This window comes from Poromitra crassiceps, assembly GCF_964638095.1.
Source record: "Poromitra crassiceps genome assembly, chromosome: 8".
Taxonomy (NCBI): domain Eukaryota; kingdom Metazoa; phylum Chordata; class Actinopteri; order Beryciformes; family Melamphaidae; genus Poromitra; species Poromitra crassiceps.
The window spans coordinates 46,212,169-46,240,107 of record NC_139629.1 but is presented as its reverse complement, the minus strand read 5'-3'; the positions used below and the strand labels follow the sequence as shown (position 1 = coordinate 46,240,107).

The window sequence follows — 27,939 nt, the reverse complement described above, 5'->3', positions numbered from 1 at the left end:
ATTATTGAATGGGGAGGAGTCATTTTGATTCTCTTTATTTGCAGCTCTGTTCAGGTTTCTCCAGCGGGAGATGTAGCCTTTTTATTGAGTCTGTAAGCGTGAGTCTACTTGGGTTTGGTGTGTGTGTGTGTGTGTGTGTGTGTGTGTGTTGCATTCTTTTCTATTTCTTAGCATGAATAAGTGTTTGTTTTGAGTGTTACGGCTGCTGGTAAGTACTGTATGTTTTAGGTTTTGACATGAGGTTACCTTAACAATGTCATATATAGACATTTTCCATTGGCGCTTTTGCCAGCGCTGGCCCGCGTCACATCGCGCTCATTTCCTTTCCCATTGTCAGGTTTTATCGCGCCGGGCCGTGCGCGTGCGCGTGCGCGTGCGCGCATACACCAGTGTGGCGGCTCCTGCCCACCAAAATCGATACATTGCGATGGACTCGCCTTCGCCCTTTCAAACCCTGCCCCCGCTGCTGCAGCTTGATTGGCTGCCTTTGCTGTATTTCCGTCTTCAATTGGTCCATTTCAAAATGGCCCCTCCTCTCGTCGCTGCCGTCCGTCGCTCATCACCTTGCAAAGCATGCTGGGATAGCTGTCTGTGTTTCGGTTTGTACTTTCAGATATTTGCTTTATTTAACCCTCTCCCGACCGCTTTCAGCCATATCGGAGCCAGTGATTTTTTTACTGCTGAGCTGATGAAAACTTTTCCTGCTGCTGCTGCTTAGTAATAAAAACGTTGCACTGACAAATTAGCCTTTTATTGTGAAGAATTTAAGGAAATGCAATGTCTAGCCACTGATTTAGCCGCAACTTTCGACGATTATGGACTAGTCACAGTCACACAGCCGTACTGATGCTGCTGCTTCTTTGTGACTGGAGACAAGCCACGCCCCTCACTAGTTAAAGACACACCTACAAGCTGCTAGCCCAGTTGTAATGGAAATACAAATCCCCACCAGCGTTGGGCCAGCTGTGCCTGTTCACGCGCTACTGTGCGAGGCCGGGCCAGCTATGGAAAAAGGATAGAAAACATAATATGTTATGTTTTCAATACCATATGATGGTATTGCTTGGGTCTTGCCATTGTGATACTATATTGTTTGTTGTTGGCATGGAGTGGAATCTGGTGTGTGTGTGTGTGTGTGTGTGTGTCCATCAATTCCAAACCTTTTTGTCATCTCTCTCTCTCACTCACCCCCTCTCTCTCTCTTTCTCTCAGCCCAGGGGAAGAGCAGGAGGCAGAGTGTGTTGTTTTAGTGCCGGCCTGGCGGGGGCGCTGTGGCGAGGAGGACAGCGAAAACGTGGACGCCGTCCTGTCAGACATACATTCACTGACCCGCCACACACTGAAGGAGACACACACACACGCGCGTGCACACACACACACACGCTGAAGGAGAGAAAACACACACACACACACACACCGCAGAATGGAAATTAAACCACACAGAACTAAGACTGAAGAATTTGTACTTGAGAAAACAAAAGCAACTCAACACTAAAGACAGAAAGAAAGAAAGAGAAAACACGAGAGAAGAGCGTGAAGAGGGAGAGGAAGAGATTCTCCTTTGCTGCTGCTACTACTACTGCTGTCCAGAAGAGGGCGGCGCTGGTTGGTTTGAACAGAACTTGCTGTATCAGTGAGCTGTGAAGAAGGGAGCCCCGTGCCCCTAGGAGTGAAAAGTGGGCATGTTTGAAAAAAGGAAGGAGAGAGAGAGAGAGAGAGAGAGAGAGAGAGAGAGAGAGAGAGAGAGAGAGAGAGAGAGAGAGAGAGAGAGAGAGAGAGAGAGAGAGAGAGAGAGAGAGAGAGAGAGAGAGAGAGAGAGAGAGAGAGAGAGGAGTGCTCTCTCTCTCATCCTTTTTCCTTGATGGGACTGTTGTTGTACATAAGAGACTGAGCTGTAGAACTCTGCTTTTTCATAACACGCCTCAGCCTCAACCCAAATTCTCAATATCGCACCTCAACCCTAAACCCTCGCCTAGCCTCTTGACCCTTTATGACATGATAATTAAAAACACACTCTCTTCCTCTCTCAAATACACCTACACACACTATTGGTTCACTTGAACATTAGGGTCTGTAGATCATTGGAGTTTACAGAGATCAACTTTAGCACCTTATTTGTCCAGTAGAGGTCAGGGTGGCTGTCACTACTTTACCTCATCGGTCACTCAGGCAGAGTAGGATGCAAAGTACACACACTAGAACCTAGTGTTGTAACATCTACGCTAGACGTTAGGAGGAAAAAGAGCTAACTGTAGGAAGAATGGACAGAAGCACTTCACCGCTTCTCCACCAAGTACACTCTTGCAAATCACACGCCCAAGAACAGACAATACATCCGCACACATGCTCACATGCTGTAAAGAACACGACACACAACGCGAGATGCTCCTGGCTCAGTACGTGAGGAGGGCGACCTTTACAGGTCGGAGACGTATGAAGGAAGTGTACAAAAACCTCACCTGCTCATTCTCAGACAACCCCTTCCTCTTTTGCCTTGACTCTGAAGTTGTCTTGATTTGTCGCGTGCCGTAGCGTTGATGTACAAAGTGTTGACGTTGAAAATGTTCTCTTTGCACCTGATTTTACCTCTTTAGATGATGAGTAGTCCACTACCGATGACCCCTCCCCCTCCCCATCTGCATTATATTTTAACTTTTTTTTTTTTTTAATCTGTATATATGATCATACTTTTTACTTGTCAGAAGCATTGATGATATCCCAGGATGCCGTTGGGGACGTGTTGCACATTCCTTCAGCTCAGGACTAATTGGTAGTGTCGTTTTGTGGATGCTGTGAGCTACAGCAGGTCTCCCCAACCCCCCCCCCCCCTCGCTAGAGCCGAGTGTGCATGGTTGAATCCCTTTGCAAAGCTGGGTCAGAGTCAGTCATTCTCTGTTCATTTGAGCACAACATTGCTGCTGTTCAGAGACACCTTACCCATGTCTTCCTTTGTCATCTCTTGAATGAAGCATGTTTGTGTGAGAGCACACAGATGTTTTCAGTTGGTATGTGAAATAGCTGATGCCGATAATGGGCACACTGGAAGAGAAAAAAAAATCTGTAATGGACTGCGACCCCGATCACATGACTCTTTCAACCAATCACCATATAGCCCTTCACATGGCGCTTCATGAGGACTGTTCGTAGAATACGGTGAAGACAATGACAACATAGTATCGACTTTCTTTGACGACAAAGTGTATGTGCTGCCAGTGTTGGGACCAGCCCAAATTACCAAGGCACAGCAGGCTACAGCAAAAACATATGTTTAGCCTGTGTCACTGGGCCCTACAGTCAGTGGCTATTTAGCACCACTTAAAGCACTCCCACACACTGTTGTTTCACGCTGTTTTTGTTACAGGCTGCCAGAAACAACAGGACCAAAGCATTGTTAAAGAACAACGTACCAGGTGCTCAATCACACAACTGTTTCACACACCAATCAGTAGACATGTCAACATGCGTACTGTATCTATGACATGGCTAGTATGTGTAAAATGGACTTTCCAGTTCCTCAGACACTGGCACTTTTCCCGCTAAAACTGAGGTGACCAGACGTCCCCGATTTCTGGGGGCAGTACCCGTTTTTGGTGACCTGTCCCTAGCTGGGATCTGTCCCCGAAAATGTCCCCAATTTCCTACTCCTACTAAGTGGTCGACATTACTACCTTTCAGAGGCTCTAAAGCTAAAGTGAAGATACTTAGAGTATATTATGAAACTAGAAGACCTACGGCATCCATTGGTCCCAACCATGTTGCTCATTTAGTGCAATCTCCAAAAGGTTTTTGATATCAAATCACAGCATGCTATGGTGTTCCTCAAGGACTTGGTGTCTTACTGTTGTATTTTGGAGGATTATCAGTATCCTGCACCATAGTTTATTACAGTACCATGGTCAAAATACATGAAACAAGAATTGTCCCCTTTTTTTTTATTTCATAGATAAAAACATTGGATATTTTAATGATACATTGACTGCAGAACTGGAAATGTCACAGATTTTCATTTCAGGAATCTGGTCACCTTACGATACAGGTTTTGGTGGGTGAAGTGATCCTGTGTCTGTCAGAATGACTACTTATTTACCCAGAGTGTGACAGTATGTAGCATGTACATAGATCCCTCACTCTGTATATACAAAAGTGTACAGGTTTGATACAGCTATTCACATTTGTTTTTCTTTAATGAAAGTCATAGCAATATTTCTGTAATCAATAATAAAAAGCCAAGGTAATAGGACGATTATGATTGCATTTGTGTTCATTTAGAGTGGGGAAAATGACTGTGAATGATCAAACTGTGAGACTTGACCAAAATGAGGCGGAAGGTTTTCTGTGGCCGTTTGAACATGCTGGATCCAAAAGGCTGGAGTGTGGTGTCGTCGAGGCGCACAGAAATAACATACTGATTATTTTGATTTTTACCAATGAAAGCCATAAAGCTCATGAGAAGATGACAAAGGCTTGTTTGTGCGTGAGGGGTGTGTGTACCATGTTTGAGCACAGACCTTGGAAAGCAAAAGGTTTGTGTACACCTAATAAAAATAAAAAAATCATGAAAAATCATGTGTTTACTTATTTCTTGTCATTAAATCATTTGAAATTGTATTGCAATGAAGTGTGATTAACTACATTGTGTGGTATACTGTATGTTTAAATGTCAGTTGCCCATCTTTATTACTACAGAGCTATGGCAGAGATTTCAACAGCCGATTGCTTCAAATCCTTGAGGAGCTACCTTGTTACTTGTATTTATACTTACTGCTATATGGCATCTAGCTGAGCCAAATCATGATTGGCCTATAATGTACTACACACATAAACAAAATTCTGTTAGGCTAAAACAAAAAAACATTTGATATAATTTGTAATATACGTCTGCAATTATAAATGTTTTGGCCGTGTATCTGTGTGTTCTCTTATAGCTTATATGTAAGCTACTTAATTAAAGGAGCCTAATCCAACCGCTGACTATTGACATTAGAGAGGCTTCAAGGATGATCAGACACTTAAAAATACCACAGCAACAACAAACCATGTTTGCGCTTTAAGAGTATGTAACAACAAAAAGTATGAGTTGTATTATGGTGAAAATGTAGTTGTGACAGGTGTAACAACTTGTGTGTGTGAGTGAGCGTGCGTGGGGGGGGGGTGCGCTGGTGGGGGGTAATTTGCGTAACTGATGTCCATCTCTGCTCTAACCTTATCTGGACACCATGTTCCCACTGCAGGCTGGCTTTGAGGTCTGCTATGATACCAGTAAAGTTCATCTGAAGGCCAGTTGCTTTAATAAACATTCCTCTAGTTGACTAACTAGTTGACCACTTGAAGACTTTAATTCCAAGACATCAACTACACACTACACACCTGTACAAAATTACTGATAGCACATGCTGAGCTACTATTTGAGACATCTTAGGACATTTCCTTATATATTTTTGCCTTTATTGGACAGGACGATGGGGATGCAGGGAGAGGAGGGGAATGGCATGCGTTAGGGACCACTGGTTGGATTCAAACCCGGGTCGACTAGCCTCTGTGGTACGTGTTCTACCAGGTGAGCCATCGGGACGCCCCCACAGAGTTTGTTTTTGTGATGAAATCACCTGTTTTTGTTTGTTGTTTGTTTGTTTGTTTGTTTGATTGCTTGGTTGCTTGTTTTTTTTTTATTGAATTTCAAGTAGCAACATTTTCCTAAAATGGATGTGTTTTGGAATGAGGCCTTTCACTTCTTGTCATACAATGCTTTCTTAATTCAATTATTTGATCCAATAGTGTGTGTAGAGAATCAGCCAGCGTTGTGGACACACTAGTCAGGCCTTTGGCTTTTAAAAACGTAACGTCATCATGAGCTTTGGTGACGAGTAGCCTAGTTTTGAAGGCGAAAGCTGCAGAGGCCTATGTGAACAGACAGAATATATGATATGATATGATATGATATGATCAGCGGTATTAACATTGATTATACTTTGGAGACTGATGTGATCATTTATTAACTTTGCAAAAGCTTCACAACAAAAAAATATTCTCATGGGTGCTATTCTTCCTGGAACATACAGCATTGTATAGAACTCTCAAACATAACTACCTCATTTCTCCATGGGGATCAATAACTTTAATTTAATTACAAATTTGTATATTGAATACTATACATTATTATAAATAATGACATTTTCACTGTAACATATGCCTACATGTCATTTAAATTCATAATGCAGAAGACATACATATCGTTTCATTCTGGAGCAGCGCCACCTGCAGGCAACTGGAGAAGTAATCAGTCTGAGTTTTTTCACAGTCTGACTATGTCAGGTGGTCCTCGGGACAAGCAAGCAGACTCTGTTAGGAAGGTTTCTCATTCTCATGTGAAAGAGCAGATAAACAAGCTCTGATAAAACTGCCCCACCCACTCCAGTGGCCAGGCCTATGCGCGGGGCACAAAGAGGGAAATCTTAGTTCTGGACAGTTAAACAAACAATTAATCTTTTACTAAATCAAGGTACAATTGTAGCTACAGCATGAGAAGGGCAGAATAGCAGCTTATGTTCAAAAGCAGTTAGCATAGAAATATTGACCGCTCCTTATACCCAGACCCATGCACCTAGCATGGGACTGTTTACCCATTTTTGCAGGCCGACCCAGGAGCCTACGTAGCCTGCCTAATGGACAGTCTAATAAACACCAGGAAACATGTAGGCCATACATGGGCAAACTACGGCCCCTGTGTGGCCCGCGATGGAATTGAAAAAAGAAAAGATTTTTTTTTTTTTTTTTTTTACACAGTGCATCTGAACGCAACATGCAAGATACCCGCTGAATAAGTGTCCAAATGTTCATGTCATTCTGGCCAATACTCCACTTCTGTTATAGCATTTCAGTCTGGAATATGGAATATCTTTCAATAATCTTTATGACTAAAAGGCTACATTGAATTAGAAATTTAAATAATTAACTCATTGGTTTTGGATTTATTTAGCTTCAAGACTGCATTTTTGTTCGTGTGACCCGCAACACAGGCTTTGATCATCCCGGGCCACTTACTGATATTATGCTTAAATTAACCCACTCATATTCTGATTTATTTCAAGAAAAACATTTTGGCTAGTGGAAATTCTAATTGCCTGGTAACTTTAAAATCTAGCAGCCATATTGGCAGGTGGTCAAAAAAGTTAATTTCAAGCCCTGAGAGCAGGTGGTGACATAGGAGTGAGTGAGAAAAGGATGAAATATTGGTGGTTAAGACTGAATAATGACATCACAACTGTTGATTTAAAATTAGTTATTCCTCTAAACGTGGCTTCAAATGCACCAAATTTTTCACGCTGGCGCCGTGAAGCCCTCAGCAAAACCTGGTAGCGAGGACATTTTTTGTGGCCTTCTCTATCATCAAAGTTACCCATCCATGGGTTACGGCATGACAATATTTGTTCGGCCCCCGACAACAATCTGGGTTTCTCATGTGGCCCCCCATGAAAAATAATTGCCCACCCCTGACGTAGGCTAAGGTTTACAAATCAAAGTTATGGGTTGCTACATACCTTCCTCCAATGGAGGTTTGGAGGGAAAGACACCAGAGAAGCCAGCCTTAATCCATTGTCTACTTATAGGGGCAAACCAAATTGACTAACCTAGAGCCCCTGGTGTGTTTAAATTAGTGGGCGGGACCCACCGGTTTAGGTCACCCTGCTACAATAAAATAAAGATAAATCAGCCAAGACTTTGACATAAGTTTATTCACACTATGTGACCGTAGCAAAGTCTCTCAAACATTTTACTCCTCTTCTCCCCAGTCTGAGCTGCTACCTGCTGGTTCACTGGAGGTCTCTTCTAGACAAAGCTCCTCGCTGGGATCCATCACCACAGGTGGAGGCAGCTTCAGACACTCCACCTGGGCCTTGTACTCCTCCATCTCCTCCGTTCCCACCTCCCTCCTCCTGCTGACCAGGTATGACGTCTGCTTCTCGAACTCCACATTCCAGCGAACCACCGCACAGTCTGGACAGGACGTATGGAGGAAGGTCCAGCTGAGGAGGGTGAAGTTATATTTTGATTCGAAGGTGATGGTGCTGCCTTCTAACGAGACATTATACTGCCAGTACTGGCACGTGCCACCAGAACGAAGGGTTCGGGTGAAGGAGGTGGCAGTGGAGTTTGCACTGGAGTTGGAGAAGACCATGGCGGCACTGTCCACCTGCACGGATGGCCGGTGGCGCCTGCTGCTTGCAACTAAAGCCCATATCCCCTCCAAACGATGAGGTTCCAGCTGATCCAAAGGTCTGAGCAGGTCTTCACAGGACAGAGGAGCTGCATGGCTCACAGACATGAAGGAGAGGAGAAAGGTGGCACACAGAGCAAACATGTCTCTGCACACTGAAGTCATCACACTGTCTGCTGTAGGTCAGGTTTTGAGGATAGCCCTTCTATTGTCAGCTCAGCTGTTGTCTCCTGTGACGGGCCGCCCCTAGTCCCTATTGGCCAATGGAGGCCTGTGCACTGTTGTTAGTTGGCCCCGCCCCTGGCTGCTGAGCTGAGGTGTGGGCTGATTAGCCTGATTGGAGATGGGGAGGCTGCTGCCTGCCCTGCATTCAGCACATCAACTCCTCTCCACTCACCAAGCTTATGTCACCTTTGTACTTTGGTTTTGCACTGACAACGCACACCACACATTGTTCACTGCATCCATACAACCTCAGACAAATCATTATTTTATTGTTTAAACATGATTTTCAGAAAGCGCTTCAAAAGTCATAAAAGTAGCCCTCATTTGTGAAGATTATCCTGCTTAACACATTTCCACTCCCATAAGCTTGTGTTAACCACAGACCTTATTTCATGCGAAATCCCAATTCTAAAATCCCATAGCCTTTTCCATTTACGAACCAGAATGGCAGCCATTTCTGGGTAAGCCTACAAAATTATGTCATCCCTGCAGTAGCTACTCTACTTATACTGACATTGAAAGAGGACATGCAAACAAAATACATCTAATCAAGCCATGCTGATTTGAGGGCAACATAGGAGATAACAAGATAAGATAGTTTACCATAAATAACCCACTGACTTTGACATAGCCTACACTTTATTCACACAACAGTGATAGTAGAGTCTCTCAAATCTTTTGTTTCAGCATCCATTGTTGCAAGACAAAAAAAATACACTGCATAGTGAACTGCATTAAATGACATAATGTAATCAAAAACACTGAAGTTTTTTCACATGATGTGAATGGATACAACATACGTATCAAATTGCCAAAAATTATCCACTTGATTATGTTAGTTAACTGAAGATTTTCCAGTAAATATGAAGAGATACATATAATTTACCATCTGCATAAAGCACACACTGATTTTGACATACAGTTTATTCAAATGGATATCATGTAGCAAAGTCTCTCAAGCCTTTTGCTCCTCTGTTTTCTCCTCAGTCTGAGCTGCTGCTGGTTCACTGGAGGTCTGTTCTGGACAAAGCTCCTTGCTGGGATCCATCACCACAGGTGGAGGCAGCTTCAGACACTCCAGCTGAGCCTTGTACTCCTCCATCTCCTCCCTCCCCACCTCCCTCCTCCTGCTGACCAGGTACAAATCCAGTGACACCCTCTTTCTCGACTCCACATCCCAGCGCATCACTGCACAGTCTGGACAGGGCGTACGGAGGAAGGTCCCGGTGAGATTGAACCGGCGGCCCACATCAAAGGTGAAGGTGCTGCCTTCTATCGAGATGTTATAGGGCAGGTTCTGGCACTTGTCACCAAAATGGTTGATTTGGGTGTAGGAGATGGTGGATGTTTCACTGGAGTTGGAGAAGACCATGGTGATGCTGTCTCTAAGTTTGAGAGCCTCCAGGGATGGCAGGTGGTTCAGGCTGCCTGCAACTAAAGCCCATATTCCCTTCAAATGATGAGGTTCCAGTTGATCCAGAGGTCTGAGCAGGTCTTCACAGGACAGAGGAGCTGCATGGCTCACAGACATGAAGGAGAGGAGAACGGTGGCACACAGAGCCAACATGTCTCTGCACACTGAAGCCATCACACTGTCTGCTGTAATGTGTGCAGGTCAAGTTTTGAGGATAGCTCTTCTTGTGCAGTATCTCTAGTCTCAGCTGTTGTCTCACTAAGAATTCGTTCAGGGTTTTGTCCAATTTTATAGTAAACACTATGACTGGAAACTCCACTGTTTTGCAATTGTGTCAGTACCAGGGGACAGAGTTTCCCTGTGGATTCTGTGATTGCGAAATGAAATAGTGTTTTTTTCCCCCCAACATTGTATTTATTGTTTTTCATTTATCACATTTAGACATTTATACAAATTACAATACAAACATCCCATACATATCCCACCTCCCTCCCCTCCCCACAATAGCACAACAGAAAAATAAACAAACATACAAAACAAAAACAAAAACACACCGACATACAGACCATGATTCTTCTGGGGTCTGACTAATTTAACTTACACTTTTTCAGTTACATCTTGACTCATGTACAGGTACTTAGAATGAAATACAGAGAGCAAATGGAATAAAGAAGCAAAAAACAAAATGCAGATGAAAACAGAAACAGTCAATCTTTCAACCCGTCCCAAACAATTCCTGTTTACCCCTGATGATATATGTGATTTTTTCTAAGGGCAGCGTTGTTAACTCAGAAATCCATCTCCCGAATGAAAGAATGTTTTAATCTGTTGGTCAATTGTTTGAGTGAATTGGCTCTTCCCTGGTCTATTGGTGTGGGTTCACTATTTACTGAAAATAAAACCATTATTCTGGTGTTTTACATTGTTCTGGATTGTAGGAGAACACGATAATTTCCTGAAAGATAACTATTCCTAACTATTCCAGCAAGACAATCTTTATAAATGATGAGACAGAAAACCACAGAGCGCTGAATTTTTACTGACATTGGAAGTACGTTTTGTGCGCTTGCGTTGGCTGCGGCTAGGCGTGAAAATAACTTTCTGAAAAAATGCTCTAGACTCAGTATATGACATGTCTGGATCTCTTTGCAGTCTGCCCACAGTGTCCATTTCTGTGGATCTGTAGGAGGCGCTGTGTCGCTCTGTGTATCTGCCTGTAGGAGGCGCTACGCTCGTGATGTTATAGACAGGGCAGTGCTGTAACATGTCTCCTCCATTGGGAATCGAACCAACAGTCTACCTGTCAGACAGAGACAGTGCCTCAGCCGACTGAGCTGAGCTGTTGGGAGTTAAATTTCTGATTTCTACACATTGTATTCACACTGACAATAACACAGAGCATAAAGAGTGAGACAGGTGAGATTTGTACCAGTGAGTTGAGCTAGAGTCAGGGACTGACTAGTCTCCTTCATCAGCTTATTTCTATCAGTGTTCAAACTACTGGTGATGATAAAGAAGGATCACTGCTGCAGCTTATAATGCGAGTACTTTTTAAGAAATTGCCTGAGGCTGGGATTGAACCAACAACCTTTGCATATCACACAACATTCACATGTTTATCTGAGTGAGCTACAATCCACTTTCTCTTAAGCTCTTATCATATTTAGTCAACCTCATCCTGATTTTATTTAGTCAAGTTTTCCTCGACTAAGTGTCTAAGACTTAGTATTTTCATCTCATCTTATAAGTCAAAGAAAACCGTAACTAACTATTCATTAGAATTTCCAAACTTATTGTAAAGATATATTAATGTTATTCTGAAATTGTTTTAAGGTTTGAATGTGCAATACATACACAGATGTTTAACTTCTTCTTCTCTTCTGATTGGATCTCTTCCCAATTCGTCCCTCCCTAACATTTTTAGTCTAGTTTTCACCAGTGAAAATAGGTAGTCGACTAACATTTTTCCTCAGTTTTCGTCTACAAAATCAACATTGCTATGGATGCATGTCTCCACCTAGTGGTGCACTCCTCTTCCAAACTAACACACACTTTTCCACAACTACACCATGTATCTGAAACAATGTTTACTTACTGTCAAGCTCATCAAAGTTTCTGAAGACCATCTCCACGTGATCCCACTCCATAAAGCTGCATTTCCCAATGAAGGGCTGGGCAAACACCATAGACTACTGATACATATTTCAATTCAAATACATGTCACTCTTGTGTTAGAATGAGTAAATGGGCATTGACAGTTTTTATATAACCCTTGATCAATTATCATTAATCTTTTATATTTTCTTTTTTATTTGTCTGTAGGCTACATACGCATTATAAACCAGAGAGACCAGACTATATAAAAAACAAACACAGTGTGTCATGCATGCTAGCAAGCGAAACTGCTGTCTGTCTGACCACAGACTGTAGAAAGAGACGCAGGATAGCCAAGCGAATGTGATTGGATGAACGCTTGACGCTAGGCCAATCACAGGCAGAGAGGGTGCCTCCAGCCTTTGCCCTCATCCGAAAGAAAATATTGCATACTGTAGCGCGTGGGAGGATCACGCTATTCGCTCCAGTTCCCTTTCCCCCGGAACAGGCGCCCCGAAAGACGAGACCAGAAGAGGCTCTAGTGCAGTGACCAGAGACTTTTTGGTTCTTGTTGAGAGAAGAGATGTGGTTTCCATCTCAGAGACTTGACGATCTGAAGCCCACAGGTTCCACACACACAGGACAGTGGGAACAGCATAATCCTGGAACTAGAGAGAGCGAGAGAGTGAAAGAGGGGATGATGTCAGAAAAAAAATGTGTCTCCACCACCAAGCTTTGCACCAAGTAAAAAACATGAATTATTTAACATTAAAAATTAAATCACATCAAGTAGAAAATAACATGTTCACATGCAAACTTTTTTTGGGTGAAACAAAGGTGCAGGCGGGCTCTACACTGACGCACCAAAGAAAAATACGGCGAAGCCCTCCAGCACGCAGCCCAGGCGTCTCAGACTGAAGTGTCCCAGGGCATTGGTCATGATGGTGGGCAGACCTCCGAACACAGCTCAGCTCAGCTCATATATGGCGAGGTTGACCAGGGGCGTAGCTGAGCGGCTGCCTGTGCCTCAGTCACCACAACCACCAGGACGTTGAGGAGGATCCCCGCCACTGAGAACAGACCCATGACAGCCAGTACGGTGTAGCCGGTCCCAGACTGAGCTGTGAGACGTTGGAACAATTTCCATTTGGACAGTGTAGACGGGAAGATTTGGCGAGGGATTATTTCCTTGCGGTGTTCAAAACAAAAAGGGACGGTTTGCTGAGAACACAAACTGATTTTTGATGAGAACATGAAATAGTCTCATCAGTCCAGTCCTAACTAAGTTACACAAAAATCCAACTCAAGCCCAAAATGTCAACAGGTTGTGACTGAATGCACAAAATGTGAAACAAAAAGAGTAAACTGAGTCAAAAAGACCATTTGGTAATCCAACAATATCACCACCGGATGCAAGAAGCAGCAAACTGGAGCAAGCAGAGAGCACGAGGAGCTGCTCTCTACAGTGCAGCTCAGAAGCAGAGATGAGGATGGGACCCTCTTAATATGCCTCATAAGAGGAGAGGCGCTCGACACCAGAACATTTCATTCTCCAAAACCAAATCCTTAGATCCATTAACCCCTTTGTTTCTATTGTGCTGATGTGAAAAATGATCTGATCAGTGCCGACATCTGTGCCTGTTGGTTTGGCTGGGGTGGACTGTGGTGTGGACTCCCCTTCTTTTCCCACTCCCAAGGGCAGCACTGGCTTTGAAAAATTACCCGATCAGTGAGTTTTGTGATCCGTTGCACAAAAGATCTTGGGAGGCAGCCTGGTCCTCAGCGTCCCGGACGTCCGTGTCTGTTGGTTTGGCTGGGGTGGACTGCTTTGTGGACTCCGGCACTTTCCGGCACCAGGTTTGAGGACAAGGCAAAGCCAAGTGAAACTTCGTTCTGACGTATCTATAGGCCTTAGGGGAGTAGCAGTGCAGTGTTGTTGCGAATTGCTTCAAGTTTTCGGAAACAAACTTTTTCTTCTTTCGTATTCTCTGAAAGATCTCTCGGGGAACATCGTCAAGACCGTCAAGAAGAGACGCACGTTCAGTTGCCATTCGAAGTTTCTTCCTAAGCCCTTTTATTACACCTTTCAAGGAAGAAACTTTGGCCTTCAGTCTTCTATTATGTTGGGTTCTCATCTTCAGCTTTTTGCGAGCTTTACAAAGCTTTTTCTCTACTAAACATAGCTTTGCCTCTGCTGTAGGTGGACTTTCAAGTGTTCTGGGAGTCTCTGAAAGAGTGTAGCAGTGATCACGCAGAGAGCAGTAAGGTGGCAACTGTCTTGACATGATTGCTGTTGTTGCATTTATGAGTTGAACGCTGCTAGTTGTTCCATCCACATTTATGAGTTTAACGCTGCCGTCCGATCCAACATCATCACACACACTTGCTGTCAGGGGGACGTCATCGCGCACAACATCTTGAACAAAGGCCTGTGCAGGTGTGTCTTTGGTTTGGTCTCTCCCCCCCTCGAGGAAGAGAGGTTCTTGCCAGCTTTCAAAAGACGGGTGTGTCGTGTCATTGCTCAGATTGGCAGCAAGACTATTGGCACCACCCCCAATGTAATGTAACCCTAACCCACCACCCCCAATGTCTCCATCTGCAACCTCCTCTTTGCAATTTACCCCCTCCTTAATTATCAAACAAATAGGCACAGCGGTGTCCTTCAGACAGCTCCTTCCCTAAAAAACAAAAAAACAAAACATTACTGCAGAGTTAGTGGGTGTTATTCCTAAGAGGTTTGTGCGTTTAAGTTATGTAGATATTCAACTTTGTATTTGAATGTGGTTTTAAATTTAACAATGTACTACCAAGACAATTGGAGTATGAATGCAGTTCATCCACATTAAAAATTATCGTTGCTATTAAAATTATCTTTAACTGTTGCTCAAAGCTTACCCACTGCACAGAGCGCATGCACTGTACTGATGACTGCACACAGCGCATGAGGTTATACTCTGTTAGTTCCGTTACTCTTTGTTAGTTTTCGGTGTGTGGATTTACTATGAAAATGACTGTTTCACATAACTTTGATTATTTCATCGTGTGGCGAGTACACGAGTCACAACATGTGAGTGTTTTGGTGCTGTTGGAATGTGTATTTTGGGTGAGTGAATGGGGGTAGTAGGCTGCTGTACCGTTCAGCGTTCACTCTACCACAGTTTGTACTGCACACAGATTGAAAATAAAGCCATTTATATTCTAGTTTTAATATCGGCAATATGGCAAATGGCCTAAACTCTCAAAATGTTGGCGTATCCCTTTAATTTTACCGCGACCACTATTTGGCAGCTGACTTTTGGGCGATGTGCAAACAGGTGCCAAACCTGGCAATGTGCCAACTCATGTTTGTTTCTATCCCTATTGGCTGAATAATGCGTTTTCATTATGGAGTGGACAATTGCTTTCTGAAATACCTCTGATGTGGTCTACATTGACTGCTGTCAGAGTAACGTCATCAAGCATGACGGCCGGTTCACACACACGCCTACGCCTATGCCTACGCCTATGCCTACGCATATAGGCATTGCTTCATGCATGCCTGGCGCCTATTTTCGTTCACACAGGACGCCACGCTCTGCGCTACGCTGAACACATGAGCAGCGGTTTTTTTACACTTTTCAGATCTGATTTATAGCATGGGTGAGTCCTCTTTTTTATTGTAATGTGCAAGTGAGGATGTCTGTCTATTTCTTGGCCCGCTGTAATTGTTATTTTCCCTCGGGTAATCATGTGACTATGAGTCATCAACACCATGAGTGATACATGCATTGAGACAGGGGGGGTATATATACATCTGACAGAAAAGACGTTAATAGAGGAACACATGAAGGACAGCTCTCCTACTATGCACTCATTAATTCGCGCTCCACCCTCCCTTTTGGGCAAACTCGGTAGAAAATATGGCCCAAGTCCACCAGAAACAACAGCCAGCTTGACAGTTCAGCGCGCCTAGAGCTGAAAAATAGAACAGACGCCTAAACGATAAATGCAGCGCAGCGTACGCACAGCGCGAGCGTGGCTTCAGCACAGCGTGGCAGCGGTATGTGTGAACGCTCTCGTCTGTTAACAAGGACGCCTAAATTTTAGGCGTTGCTTTAAGCGTCGCTCTAGGCGTGTGTGTGAACGTGGCGTGACATGTGGAGCAACAAAGGCCTGTTCAGGTGTATCTTCCATCATGACATCACTCTGATCTGCAGCAAAACTGTTGGCGCCACTTTCTACCTCGACATTGTTATTTTCAGGAATAGGGCTCTCACCTCCTCATTAATAGTTACCAAGCTGTTCCCTCTTCGCTGTTTTTTGTTGTCATTGGAGAAAGAAAACATGGTTGGCACAGCTGTGCTCTTGAGCAATGTCCTTCCCTAATAAAAAAATAATAATACAAGAAACATAACAAATATATGACATTATTGCAGAGTTCACATCAACAGTGACAGCACAGAGTAATGCGAGTTTATGCCCCTAATCAAGTATTTAGTAATACATTATCAATGTATTGTAATGTATATTAATGTTGGACAATACTTCCTCTATTTAAACCAATAACTTGGTGGATTCTTTGCAAGGTATGGAAAAAAGGCTGTCTATGTACCATTGAGTCAGTGCTGTAGAGATCACTCTCAAAGTGTGCACTGCACAGACGAGATTCCTTTTTAGGAGTCCAGTTCTGCCTCCTCATTTTGAGCATCCACTGGTCCAGCCTGTCTGGATCACCTAGAGGAAATCTTCACAAATAGATGTGCAAGTAATATTAAGTTATCGCTTTGACAGACCATTTTTTCCCCTTTTTCTTTTTTACATTCAACCATCATGTTAGCAATTAGCATAGCTGGTCGTCTGGCTCTGTTAACGTTAGCTGGTTAGCTGACAACTTACTAGCATTCACTCACCGAAAAAAGTGGAAACCACCTTTCTTTGAAGTACGGTTAGTACAACCAACTGCATCGCAAGAAGGCATAGTAACTGTCCGATATTTGCATTAAATTGACAAGACGACCTATGAGTTTACGAGTTGACAATTCAGTCTGATATCAGCCTAGAAAATATAGCGTAAACAAGGCTTGCAGTCAGTTTAGTGAGCGTTTTCTTCTTCGTTGTTAAGATAGCTTTCCGGCAGACTAGATGCCTTGCGGCACATTGCTGCCTCTCACTGGTCGGAAATTCGTATTGTTTCTAAAACACTGACATCTATTTCTGGGGTGTGTGAACACTGGTGTGTGAGTAAAAGCTTCGTTTTTCTCCTATTTTAATTTGCCTTTGTCTTTATTTAAGATCCCCATTAGCTACAGCAGAGCTGCAGCTATTCTTCCTGGGGTCAAACAACTTGCATAGTTTCAAGATATCAAACAACTTGCATAGTTTCAAGATATGACATACAAAATTTACATTCTGTATAAAAAAATACATTCTGTACAAACGGTACAATTTCGGATATTACATACATACCTTATACGTACATACCTTATACGTACCTTTCAAGATATTGCATACATCAATTTCGGATATTACATACATACCTTATACGTACATACCTTATACGTACCTTTCAAGATATTGCATACATCAGAATTACCTACATAGGCCTACCATTAGAGATGTGTAGAATATACATAAAACTACATCACATACTATGTATACCTATATATATACCATTACCATATCTTAATATATATTATTATACATATAACTATTACCATCACCATATATATTATATATTAGTTATGTACATGCTTCAATATGCTCTATATATATATATATACATACATATACACATATATATATATATATGTACATGTACATACATATACATACACATACATAGCATTATCACAGTAGTAAGTGCTGTTTTACCAAGAATTTAAAATGTTTTTTGCTTTTCTTTTGTGTAATATGTGTGGAAAGGGTGTTCCATTCCTGCATACCTCTAAACATGACAGTTCTTTTCATCGCATTTGTTCTAACTACTGGAAGTGTAAAACCTCCTGCAGTAGCATGTCTAGTTGAGTATGTGTGCCTGTTATGAGTTAGAGATACATTTTCATACAGAGATAAGGGGTCTTTAGTGTCAAGAATATTCCACATAAACATAAGTGAGTAGAGTAGTCTATTTTTTTACAAATGACCAAGCCAAGGAGCTGTGCATGGCTGACACATTTGTTTTATGATCACAACGAAGTGCAATCCTAGCTGCTTTATTTTGTACCATCTGCAGTCTCCTTAGCTTGTTCATTGCAGCATTAGACCACACCACTGGACAATAATCAAGATACGACAAAATTATAGCTTGAATAACCTGCTTGAGAATCACAGGCGACAGAAACTTTGCACATCTTTTAACAACAAAAATCCCATTACCCATTTTAACTACAAGTTTATCAATGTGTTTTGACCAAGTAATTTATTATCTAATATAATTCCAAGGAGTTTTGTCTCCTGGACTTGATTGTCACATTGTCTATTGAGAGTTTCAAGACCGGGTTAGAACCAAGGGCATGACTTGAACCAAATACAATGCTATTTGTTTTTGATGTATTTAATACAAGTTTATTATTTTTTATCCATTCAACCACTGATTTCAGTTCTGAGTCAAGGACAGTATTTAATTATTTTTCTGTGAGCGCCGATGTGTATATAGTTGAATCATCTGCGTACATGGAGATGGAGGAGTTATTTAGTACTAGAGGCAGATCATTAGTGAAAATGGTGTAGAGCAAAGGTCCCAGGCAACTTCCTTGGGGCACTCCACATCTTACTGATTTAGCTTGTGAATAACTACCATTAAAGAAAACTGTCTGTGAGCGATTTGTTAAATAGTTTCTTATCCATGATGATGCTGGCTGAGAGAAACCATAACTTGCAAGTTTTTTCAGCAGTAATTCATGATCAATTACATCGAATGCTGCAGTAAAATCTAGCAGGACAGCCCCAGTCATTTTCTTCTTGTCAATTTCTCTTAGCCAGTCATCTGTCATTTGTGTTAAATCAGTCGCTGTAGAACGTCCTTTTCTATATCCATGTCAGTGGTTACTTAGATTGTTGATGGAAAAATAGCATTGTGGCGGATCGCAACCATGTATAGGTGCGTACCGCCACCTACTGTACAGGAGTGTGTAATATCGGGGTATCTAAAAGTAAAGAAAATGTTAAAAGTAAAGAAAACATGCAACCACTCCTATGATCTAATCATGTATCTTTCAGAAAAAATAAAGAGCACTGCAGCAAATCTTTCCCAGTCAAACAGGCAGCGTGTTCCACACAAACAACCACCCAGGACGGGACCACTGCATGCCTGGGAAAGACAGACAGATCAACATGAGGATCTAGCTGGTGTGTCACATATCGATTTGACCAGGTAAAAGGAAGCAGCTCGGTGACACCCATGGGTGACACCTACCTGGTCTGGAACAGGATGGCACCCATGGGACAACACACCACTATACAGCGTTCACCAGCAATTACTGCCACTATATACACAGACTTGCTATACCTGGGGGAGGGAGGATGGCATGATGTCAGAGCACGCCCACTCTGTGAAAAATGTGTCACCACTGAGCTTTGCAAAAACATGCAAATGAAATCAAGTTGAAAAAAGAACATGTTCACATGCAAACTATTTATTTGGGTGAAGCAAAAGTGAAGGCAGGCTCTGAACTGACTCAGCAAAGATACGGTGAAGCCCTCCAGCACGCAGCCCAGGCGTCCCGGGCTGAAGTGTCCCATGGCGTTGGTCACAGTGGTGGGCAGACACTGCTTCTTCACTCCTCAGCTCACATAATGGCGAGGTTGAACCAGGGCGTAGCTGAGCCCGAGCGGCTGCCTCAGCTGCCTGTGCCTCACTGTCACCACAACCACCAGGACGTTAAGGGTGATCCCCCACTGAGAACAGACCCATGACAGCCAGTGTAGCCGGTCCGAGACAGGAGGGCAGGAGGGAAACGAAGAGTTTCCATGGAGGCTGAGGTGGTCCATTTTGATAGTGTAGATGGGAAGATTAGGCGAGGGATTCTTTCTTTGCAGTGTTCAAAACAAAGAGGGACGGTTTGTGCTGAGAACACGAACAGATTTTTGATGCGAACATAACCCAGCACAGGGTTCCCACACCTCAAGACATCAAATTCAAGCACTTTCCAGGCCAAATTCCCATTCAAGGACCCAAAACAGCAGAGTTTGAGACATTAAATTTTAATTCTCCAAAACCAAATCCTTAGATCCAGATTGTGGAGACAGTTATTCTGTTCATCCTGAAGTCTGGACTTCCCTTGATTGCTGGGTCAACAGCTGCCCATGAGCAGTGAAGGAGTGGACATGCAATCAACACAACAATATGGGTGTTATGATTGAAGATTGATGCATTTCTGTAGATAAAATGAAATCATAAAAGCAATATGTTTCTTAACATGTTAATGCGTTTTGGTATACATTGAATGAAGTAAGCATACTGCATTGATGTAAACTTAGTCCTCCTGTCCAAGTGCAAGCAGCACTGTACACAGTTATGCAGTTGTTGTTAACTGAAGCACTATCATACAAAAAGGGAAAGAAAGAAAAAAGAACATCTCTTATTTTTTTTATTTTTTTGCTGATGCGAAAAATTATCCCATCAGTGAGTTTTGTGATCCGTTGCACAAAAGATCTTCGGAAGCAGCCTCGTCCTCAGCGTGCTGGATGTCCGTGTCTGTTGGTTTGGCTGGGGTGGAGTGCGGTGTGGACTCCCCTTCTTTTCCCACTTTCCGGCACCAGGTTTGAGGACAAGGCAAAGCCAAGTGAAACTTTGTTCTGACGTATCTATAGGCCTTAGGAGAGTAGCAGTGCAGTGTTGTTGCGAATTGCTTCAAGTTTTCGGAAACAAACTTTTTCTTCGTTCGTATTCTCTGAAAGATCTCTCGGGGAACATCGTCAAGACTGTCAAGAATTGACGCACATTCAGTTGCCACTACAAGTTTCTTCGTAAGCCCTTTTATTACACCTTTCAAGGAAGAAACTTTGGCCTTCAGTCTTCTTATATGCTGGTTTCTCATCTTCAGCTTTTTGCGAGCTTTACATAGCCTTTTCTCTACTAAACATAGCTTTGCCTCTGCTGTAGGTGGACTTTCAAGTGTTCTGGGAGTCTCTGAAAGAGTGTAGCAGTGATCGCGCAGAGCGCAGTAAGGTGGCAGCTGTCTTGACATGATTGCTGTTGTTGCATTTATGAGATGAACGCTGCTAGTTGTTCCATCCACAGTTATGAGTTTGACGCTGCCGTCCAATCCAGCATCATCACACACACTTGCTGTCAGGGGAACGTCATCGTGCACAACATCTTGAACAAAGGCCTGTTCAGGTGTGTCTTCAGTTTGGTTTCTTCCTCCCTCGAGGAAGAGAGGTTCTTGCCAGCTTTCAAAAGACGGGTGTGTCGTGTCATTGCTCAGATTGGCAGCAAGTCTATTGGCACCACCCCCAATGTAATGTAACACTAACCCACCACCCCCAATGTCTCCATCTGCAACCTCCTCTTTGCAATTTACCCCCTCCTTAATTATCAAACAAATAGGCACAGCGGTGTCCTTCAGACAGCTCCTCCCCTAAAAAACAAAAACAAAAAAACATTATTGCAGAGTAAGTGTGTGTTATTCCTAAGAGGTTTGTGCGTTTAAGTTATGTAGATATTCAACTTTGTATTTGAATGTGGTTTTAAATTTAACAGTGTACTACCAAGACAATTGGAGTATGAATGCAGTTCATCTACTTTCATTTACCTCCTCCTTAGGCTTAATAGTTTTCAACCAAAGGGTCGGCACAGCGGTGTCCGTCAGAGATCTCCTACCCTAAAAAAGAAAAGAAAAATAACATTATTGCAGAGTAAGTGGGTGTTATTCATAAAAGGTCTGTGCCATTACGTTATGTAGATATTCAACTTTGTATTTTGAATGTGGTTATTTAACAGTGTACTACCAAAACAATTGGAGTATGAATGTATAGTATGCAGTTCGTCCAGATTAAAAATTATTGTTGCTATTCAAAGAAAATGTAACTGCTCTCAAAGCTTACTGCCACCTTAGAATCATGCTGTCTCACATGGAGAATAATTTTCCTATTCAGTTTTTCACAGACAGTATGTGGGGGTGTCAGTACCCAATCGGTTCCAGCTAGAGAATCAGTTATGCATAAGGCTGTGCAATAAAATCGATACGGCAATATATTGCAACATTTTTTCTGCAATACTGTATCGATATTTCAAAAAAAAAAGTCAGCCAGAGGCAAAGATGGGTGGGTCATGCCTTCGCCATCATGGGGGTAAAATATCGCGAGCAGTCCGCCATCTTGGAAAAGTTATCTACCCACTTGGACAAACTTGATTTGCATTTGGTTTTCTATTCAACAGCAGCAACAATAATGCTTACAACAGCAAAGTCACGATACAAACTCTATAGGGGTGGGGCGATACATCGATCTGCACTGATGCATCGATTCAATGATCAATGATCCAATAGCATCGAAAGCCGATATAAATCGGCAAGCAATAAACATTATTTCTATTATTTTATTTTGAAATTCCACACCACGTCTACATCACCATTTTATATTTTAAAGCTCAATATATCCAAACAGTGTGGCACTTTACAGTTAACAGGTCTATTTTGAGTCTTATTAAAAATAATAGATTGTTTTTCATTTAAATGTCTGCTTTTTACCAGTACTTTAGTAATGTACTATGTAATTTATTGTAATAGATATTGCTGTATTATGGTCAATACTTCATCAATTTAAACCAATACGTTGCTTGATTCTTTGTGAGGTATGAAAAAAGGTCTCACCCTGGAGTCAGTGGTGAAGTGATGACTCTCAAAGTGGTCACTGCACAGACGAGAGTCCGTGTTAGGAGTAAAGAACAGTCTTCTCACATTCTGCACCCACCGGTCCAGCCTGTCTAGATCTCCAAAAGGAAAACTTTACAGGTATGTAAAGTGATACGTGTTAGGTTACCTCCTTCACAGACTTACTTCACAAACAATAAAACTTAAATTACTTCAATGTTCAACAGGTCATAATGAATTTATTTTAGCTAATAATACAGAAGTAGTAGTAGTAGTAGTAATAATAATAGTAATAGTAATAATAAACTAGAAATAACCGCCTTGCGGTTGTATGCCTCCACCAACAAGTCAAGTTGCAGTCTACATCCATGTCTGTCCAGACTCATACAAGCACAATCACCTTGAAGACCACGGTGCAGTGGTATGGCCATTCAGCCTTATGGCACTTTAAGCAATGTTTTGCGGTACCTCAACTAGGGCTGTCCTGAATATAATTTTTTCCTTCAAATTTGAATATTCTATTGAGGTTTTCCACAAATATTCGAATGTCTGCTGTGATGTCATTATGCATCATTGCTAACAAGTGATTGTCTGCCAAAAAGTGATTACTGTCAAATAACCCACCCATAAATCATGTTTATTATAGTCTAGATTCAAAATAGGCCTAAACAAGGATATTAGACACATATACAGTGTTAGTGTACACCACAAAAATTAGGCCTAATATAGCATTGACATGATATATGGTGAAACCATGCCCTCTTGGAACTGTAACTACTTCTTCATACTTTAAAGCTTGACACTTTTTAACTTTAAACGAGTGACCACTTTTAGGCCTCTATCACCTTAATTCAGCTTTAATTTATCTTGGGCTGTTTGAGAAATCAGTTTATGGTTCTTGTTTTCCCCAGCCAGCCTTGAGGTTGTCCCACTGTAGCAGGCTGCACTTTGTACTAAATTCACACATTTTAAAACTGCGACAGTTCAGAGTGACAACTTTAACACGACTACATACAGATTAAACATCGGGCCATTGAGCTACTTCTGCACATAGTCACAAAATAAGCGATGTGAATGTGATGTATAGTTTTTTAGATTTTAAGGTTTGTTTGCTTTTATTTCATACGAACTGCTGCAGTGGCACCCGGAAGTGCTTTTTGTTGTGATCTGCCCAGATTCGGCGAGCACAGACGCTAAATAAAATAATAGACTGCTAGAATTTCACTCACCGAAAAAAATTGACGGTGCTATTCTTGCACGGTCTGTTCTTGCAAAAAACCGCACTGCAAGACGGCATATTTGCAGGAACAACTCTCCAAAAAGAATCAACACGCCTCAAAAATCAAGTTGAGTGAGCGGTTTCTTCTTCTTTAATTTTAATGGCGGATCGCAATCAACTTGTATAGGTAGTGTCGCCACCTACTGTACCGGAGGGTGTAACATCAGGGTTTATACACCTCATGCTTATATAAAAGTAGCATAGTATAAAAGTAAAGAAAACGTTACGATTTAATATAAAGAAATGGGTTCTCTTATAGCTTATACGTAAGCTACTTAATTAACCTAAGTGGTCAAATCCAACCACTGACTATTGACATTAGAGAGGCTTCAAGAATAATCCTAGACAATCCACAGACATAAATATCATATTTAATTAATATTTATAATTGTCAAAATATATTTTCAACAAACCATGTCTGCGTTTTAAGAGTATAAAAGTATGAGTTGTATTATGGTAAATGTAATTGTGACAGTCTGGTGAAAGGTGTAGGCAACCGTGAAATTTCACAAATCAAGATAAAAGCTTAAAAAATGTATTTTCTTCATATTACACAAGTTTAGATGTTGACACTGACCAAACAACAGTTTTATGATCACTAAATTAAATTAAATTAAATATTTGTCATTTGTTAGCAAACTTAAGCTTGTTCAGGACAGCAAGCTTGTTCACCAACTTTCACAGGGTGATTTTCTCTGAATGTTGCCTTTAGGAATATGAACATTCAAATAAGCATATCTTCTTTAACAGTTTTCAGATGTCAATGTATGACACATCATTTGAAAGCTTACAATCTGCACTTTCATAATCTGTAAAGAAAAAAAAAGAAAAAAATGGCCATGGCCTACTTGCTACCAAAAACTGTCCCTGACACACTTTTATTTAAATGTAAAACTATGAATTTAACACCCATCTCATCAACTCAACTCATATTCAGATAGAATTATACATCAACAAATTATGTGACAGACACAGCTGTTGTGTTAGTTGTCACTTGTCAGAACACATGAAAAGTTATGACCGCTTCAGATGATCAACATGTCACCACACTTTTACTGGGGAGTCATTATAGTGTATGATGCCTTCCCTTTCTTACTGGTTGCCTCCAGTTCTATCTGTGGGATTGTACAGAATCTCTATGGACTTCTTCATACCTGACATTAAGATGCAGCTCTTATCCGGAACGTGTCTATTTGTTAATGTGGTCAAATTCCTCTCTGAGCACCCCCAGAAATAGATGACTGGACCTTCAGTGCATCTTGGGGCGTTTACAGCTGGATTTTATGCATTTATGTGTTGTTGGTCTATCAGATTACATTTGAATCACCCAGGATGCATGTCAAGTGTGAAGGGGGACACCATAGGGATACAATGTTATTCCTTCATAAGCTCCTTAAGTGAGACTTTTTTTTGCCTCCGGATTCCTCTCCCATTTTCTCGCCAACTGTACTTGGCCAATCCCCTCTGCTGATCTGGGGAGAGCCGTAGACTAGCCCCTGCTTCCTCCGACCGGTGATGCGAAAAAATTATCCGATCAGTGATCAGTTTGTGATCCATTGCACAAAGAGTTTTGTGATCCGTTGCTGCAGAGATCTGGGGAAGCAGCCTCGCCCTCAGCGTCCCGGACGTCCGTGTCTGTTGGTTCGGCTGGGGTGGACTGCGGTGATGTGGACTCCCCTTCTTTGCCCGCTCCCTGCTGTGAGGAAGGGCGGCACTGGCTTTGAGGATGAGGCAAAGCCAAATGAAACTTCTCTCGGACGTAGCTATAGGCCTTAGGAGAGTAGCAGTGCAGCGTTGTTGCGAACTCCTTCAAGTTTTCGGAAAACATCGACTTTTTCTTCTTTTGTATTCTCTGAAAGATCTCTCGGGGAACGTCGTCAAGACTGTCAAGAAGAGACGCACATTCATTTGCTATTAGTAGTTTCTGCGTAAGCCCTTTTATTACACCTTTCAGGGAAGAAACTCGTCTCCTCAGTCTCCTCGTCTGCTGGTTTTTAATCCGAATCTTTTTGCGAGCTGCACATAGCTTTTTCTGTACGGCACATAGCTTGTCCTCTGCTAAACATAGCTTTGCCTCTGCTGTAGAAGCCTGCCTTTCAACTGTTCTTGGAGTCTCGGAAACAGTGTAGCAGTGATCGCTCAGAGAGCAGTTAGGCGGCAGCTGTCCTGACATGGTCGTCATTGTTCCACTCAGAATTATTCGCCGAACGCTGCCATCCAAACCAATAATATCACACACATTTGCTGCCGGGGCACTGTCATCCCGCGCGACATCTTCAACACCAAAGGCCTGTTTAGGTGCGTCATTGGTCTGGTTTCTCCCTCCCTCGACGAAGAGAGGTTCTTGCCAGGTTTCAAAAGGCGGGTGTGTCGTGACATTGCTCTGATTGGCAGCAAGACTATTGGCACTACGCCCATTGTCCACATCCGCATCTGCAACCTCCTGCTTGACGACAGAAATAGGGCTGTCAAGTACCTCCTCCTTAATAATTGGAGTCTCTGAAACGGTGTAGCAGTGATCAGTCAGAGAGCAGTTAGGCAGCAGCCGTCTTGACGTGGCTGCTATCGTTCCACTCAGAGTCATTAGTTGAACGCTGCCATCCAAACCGATAACGTCACACACAACCTCCTTATTGCTATTTACAATAGAAATACGACGGCCACTTGGCTCCCTCTTAACACGTAGCAACCAAAGGGTAGGCACAGCGGTGTCCTTCAGACGTCTATTTCCCTAAAAAAAGAGGGAGAAAAAGAAAACAACAATAAATGGGGGGGGGGGGGGACATTATTGCATAGATATTATTATTATTATTATTATTATTATTATTCATAAAAGAGGTTTGTGTGTTTGGGTTATGTAGATATTCAACTTTTGAATGTGGCTTTAAATTTAACTGTGTACTACCAAGACAATTGGAGTATGAATGTACATTATGCAGTTCATCCACATTAAAATGATTTTTGTTTTTAAATTATTTGTGCTATTAAAAGAATATTGAACTGTTCTCAAAGCTTACTGCCACCAATCATGCTATGTTTTGCTGTCTCACTTGGAGAGACAGACAGTATGTGGGGGGCAAATGTAGCAATTCTCAAGGGTCTTTGCATTAAATGCAGTGAAATGTGAAAGCTAGGGGGCAAACTGCAAGTTGCTTGATTGGTCAAATCTACATTTGGCCTTTTGCATCAGGGGAACACTAAACTTCACTCATTGGTGTGTCATGTCAGTAATTTCAGTGACAGTCACAGCACAGAGCAAGATGTACCTTAATCAAGTATTTAGTCATGTATTATGTAATGTATTGTATATTAATGTATTATGGTCAATACTTCATCAATTTAAACCAATGAGTTGCTTGATTATTTGTGAGGTATGAAAAAAAGGTCTCTGTACCCTGGAGTCAGTGGTGAAGTGATGACTGTCAAAATGATCACTGCACAGACGAGAAGAGCTGGTAGGAGTCCAGTTGGGTTTTCTCATGTTCTGCACCCACTTCTCCAGCCTGGCTGGATCTCCTAGAGGAAAACTTGACACAGATAAAGAGATAATACAGTAATACAAGAGTTATAATAACAAACCAATCTGAAACTATGGTCCAGCAGGTTGAAAAATACAGACGGCGTTAAAATTGCACCCAAGGTTCTGGTAGCTAGTTGGCAAGTTAACAAGCCGGCTATGGTGAGCGCAGACTCAAGATACCTGGTAAATACTGTAGTGCAAAACATTATAAATAAAATTATGATTGAATTTCACTCACCGAAAAAAGTTGAGCCCAACATGTTTGTGGTCCGATCTGTTTTTACAGGGAAGTGCAGAGCAAGACATCTTCTTTATGCGTTATTTGCAGGAACAATTCTCCAAAATGCACCAACACCAGACACACACACGGCCGAGAGCTCAACTTGACCGACTATTTCC

The 27,939-nt window shown here is 42.2% G+C and overlaps 3 protein-coding genes across 4 annotated transcripts in view; 1 reads left to right on the top strand and 2 right to left on the bottom strand.

The window, feature by feature from the left end:
- Positions 1–4,489, top strand: part of LOC310781826 (cyclin-dependent kinase 17-like) — a 77,971-nt gene extending 73,482 nt beyond the window's left edge. For both annotated transcript variants that reach the window (XM_083642458.1, XM_083642459.1), the window contains one exon: positions 1,213–4,489. In XM_083642458.1, coding sequence (XP_083498584.1) covers positions 1,213–1,250 — 38 coding nt within the window. In that variant the 3' untranslated portion in view covers positions 1,251–4,489. The remainder of the gene's footprint in view (positions 1–1,212) is intronic.
- Positions 4,490–20,207: 15,718 nt separating this feature from the next.
- Positions 20,208–24,108, bottom strand: LOC310781529 (uncharacterized protein). The gene is made up of 4 exons (XM_083642175.1): positions 23,971–24,108; positions 22,742–22,874; positions 21,683–21,751; positions 20,208–21,508 (listed from the first exon to the last, which is right to left on the bottom strand). Exons 1-4 carry the CDS (start codon positions 24,036–24,038, stop codon positions 20,540–20,542), a joined length of 1,239 nt encoding a protein of 412 aa, XP_083498301.1. The 5' UTR covers positions 24,039–24,108; the 3' UTR covers positions 20,208–20,539.
- Positions 24,109–24,570: 462 nt separating this feature from the next.
- On the bottom strand, positions 24,571–27,894 carry LOC310781190 (uncharacterized protein). Its single transcript, XM_083641744.1, has 3 exons — positions 27,779–27,894; positions 27,415–27,547; positions 24,571–26,751 (listed from the first exon to the last, which is right to left on the bottom strand). The coding sequence occupies exons 1-3, from the start codon at positions 27,844–27,846 to the stop codon at positions 25,555–25,557; spliced, it is 1,398 nt and encodes a 465-aa protein (XP_083497870.1). The 5' UTR covers positions 27,847–27,894; the 3' UTR covers positions 24,571–25,554.
- Positions 27,895–27,939: the final 45 nt, after the last annotated feature.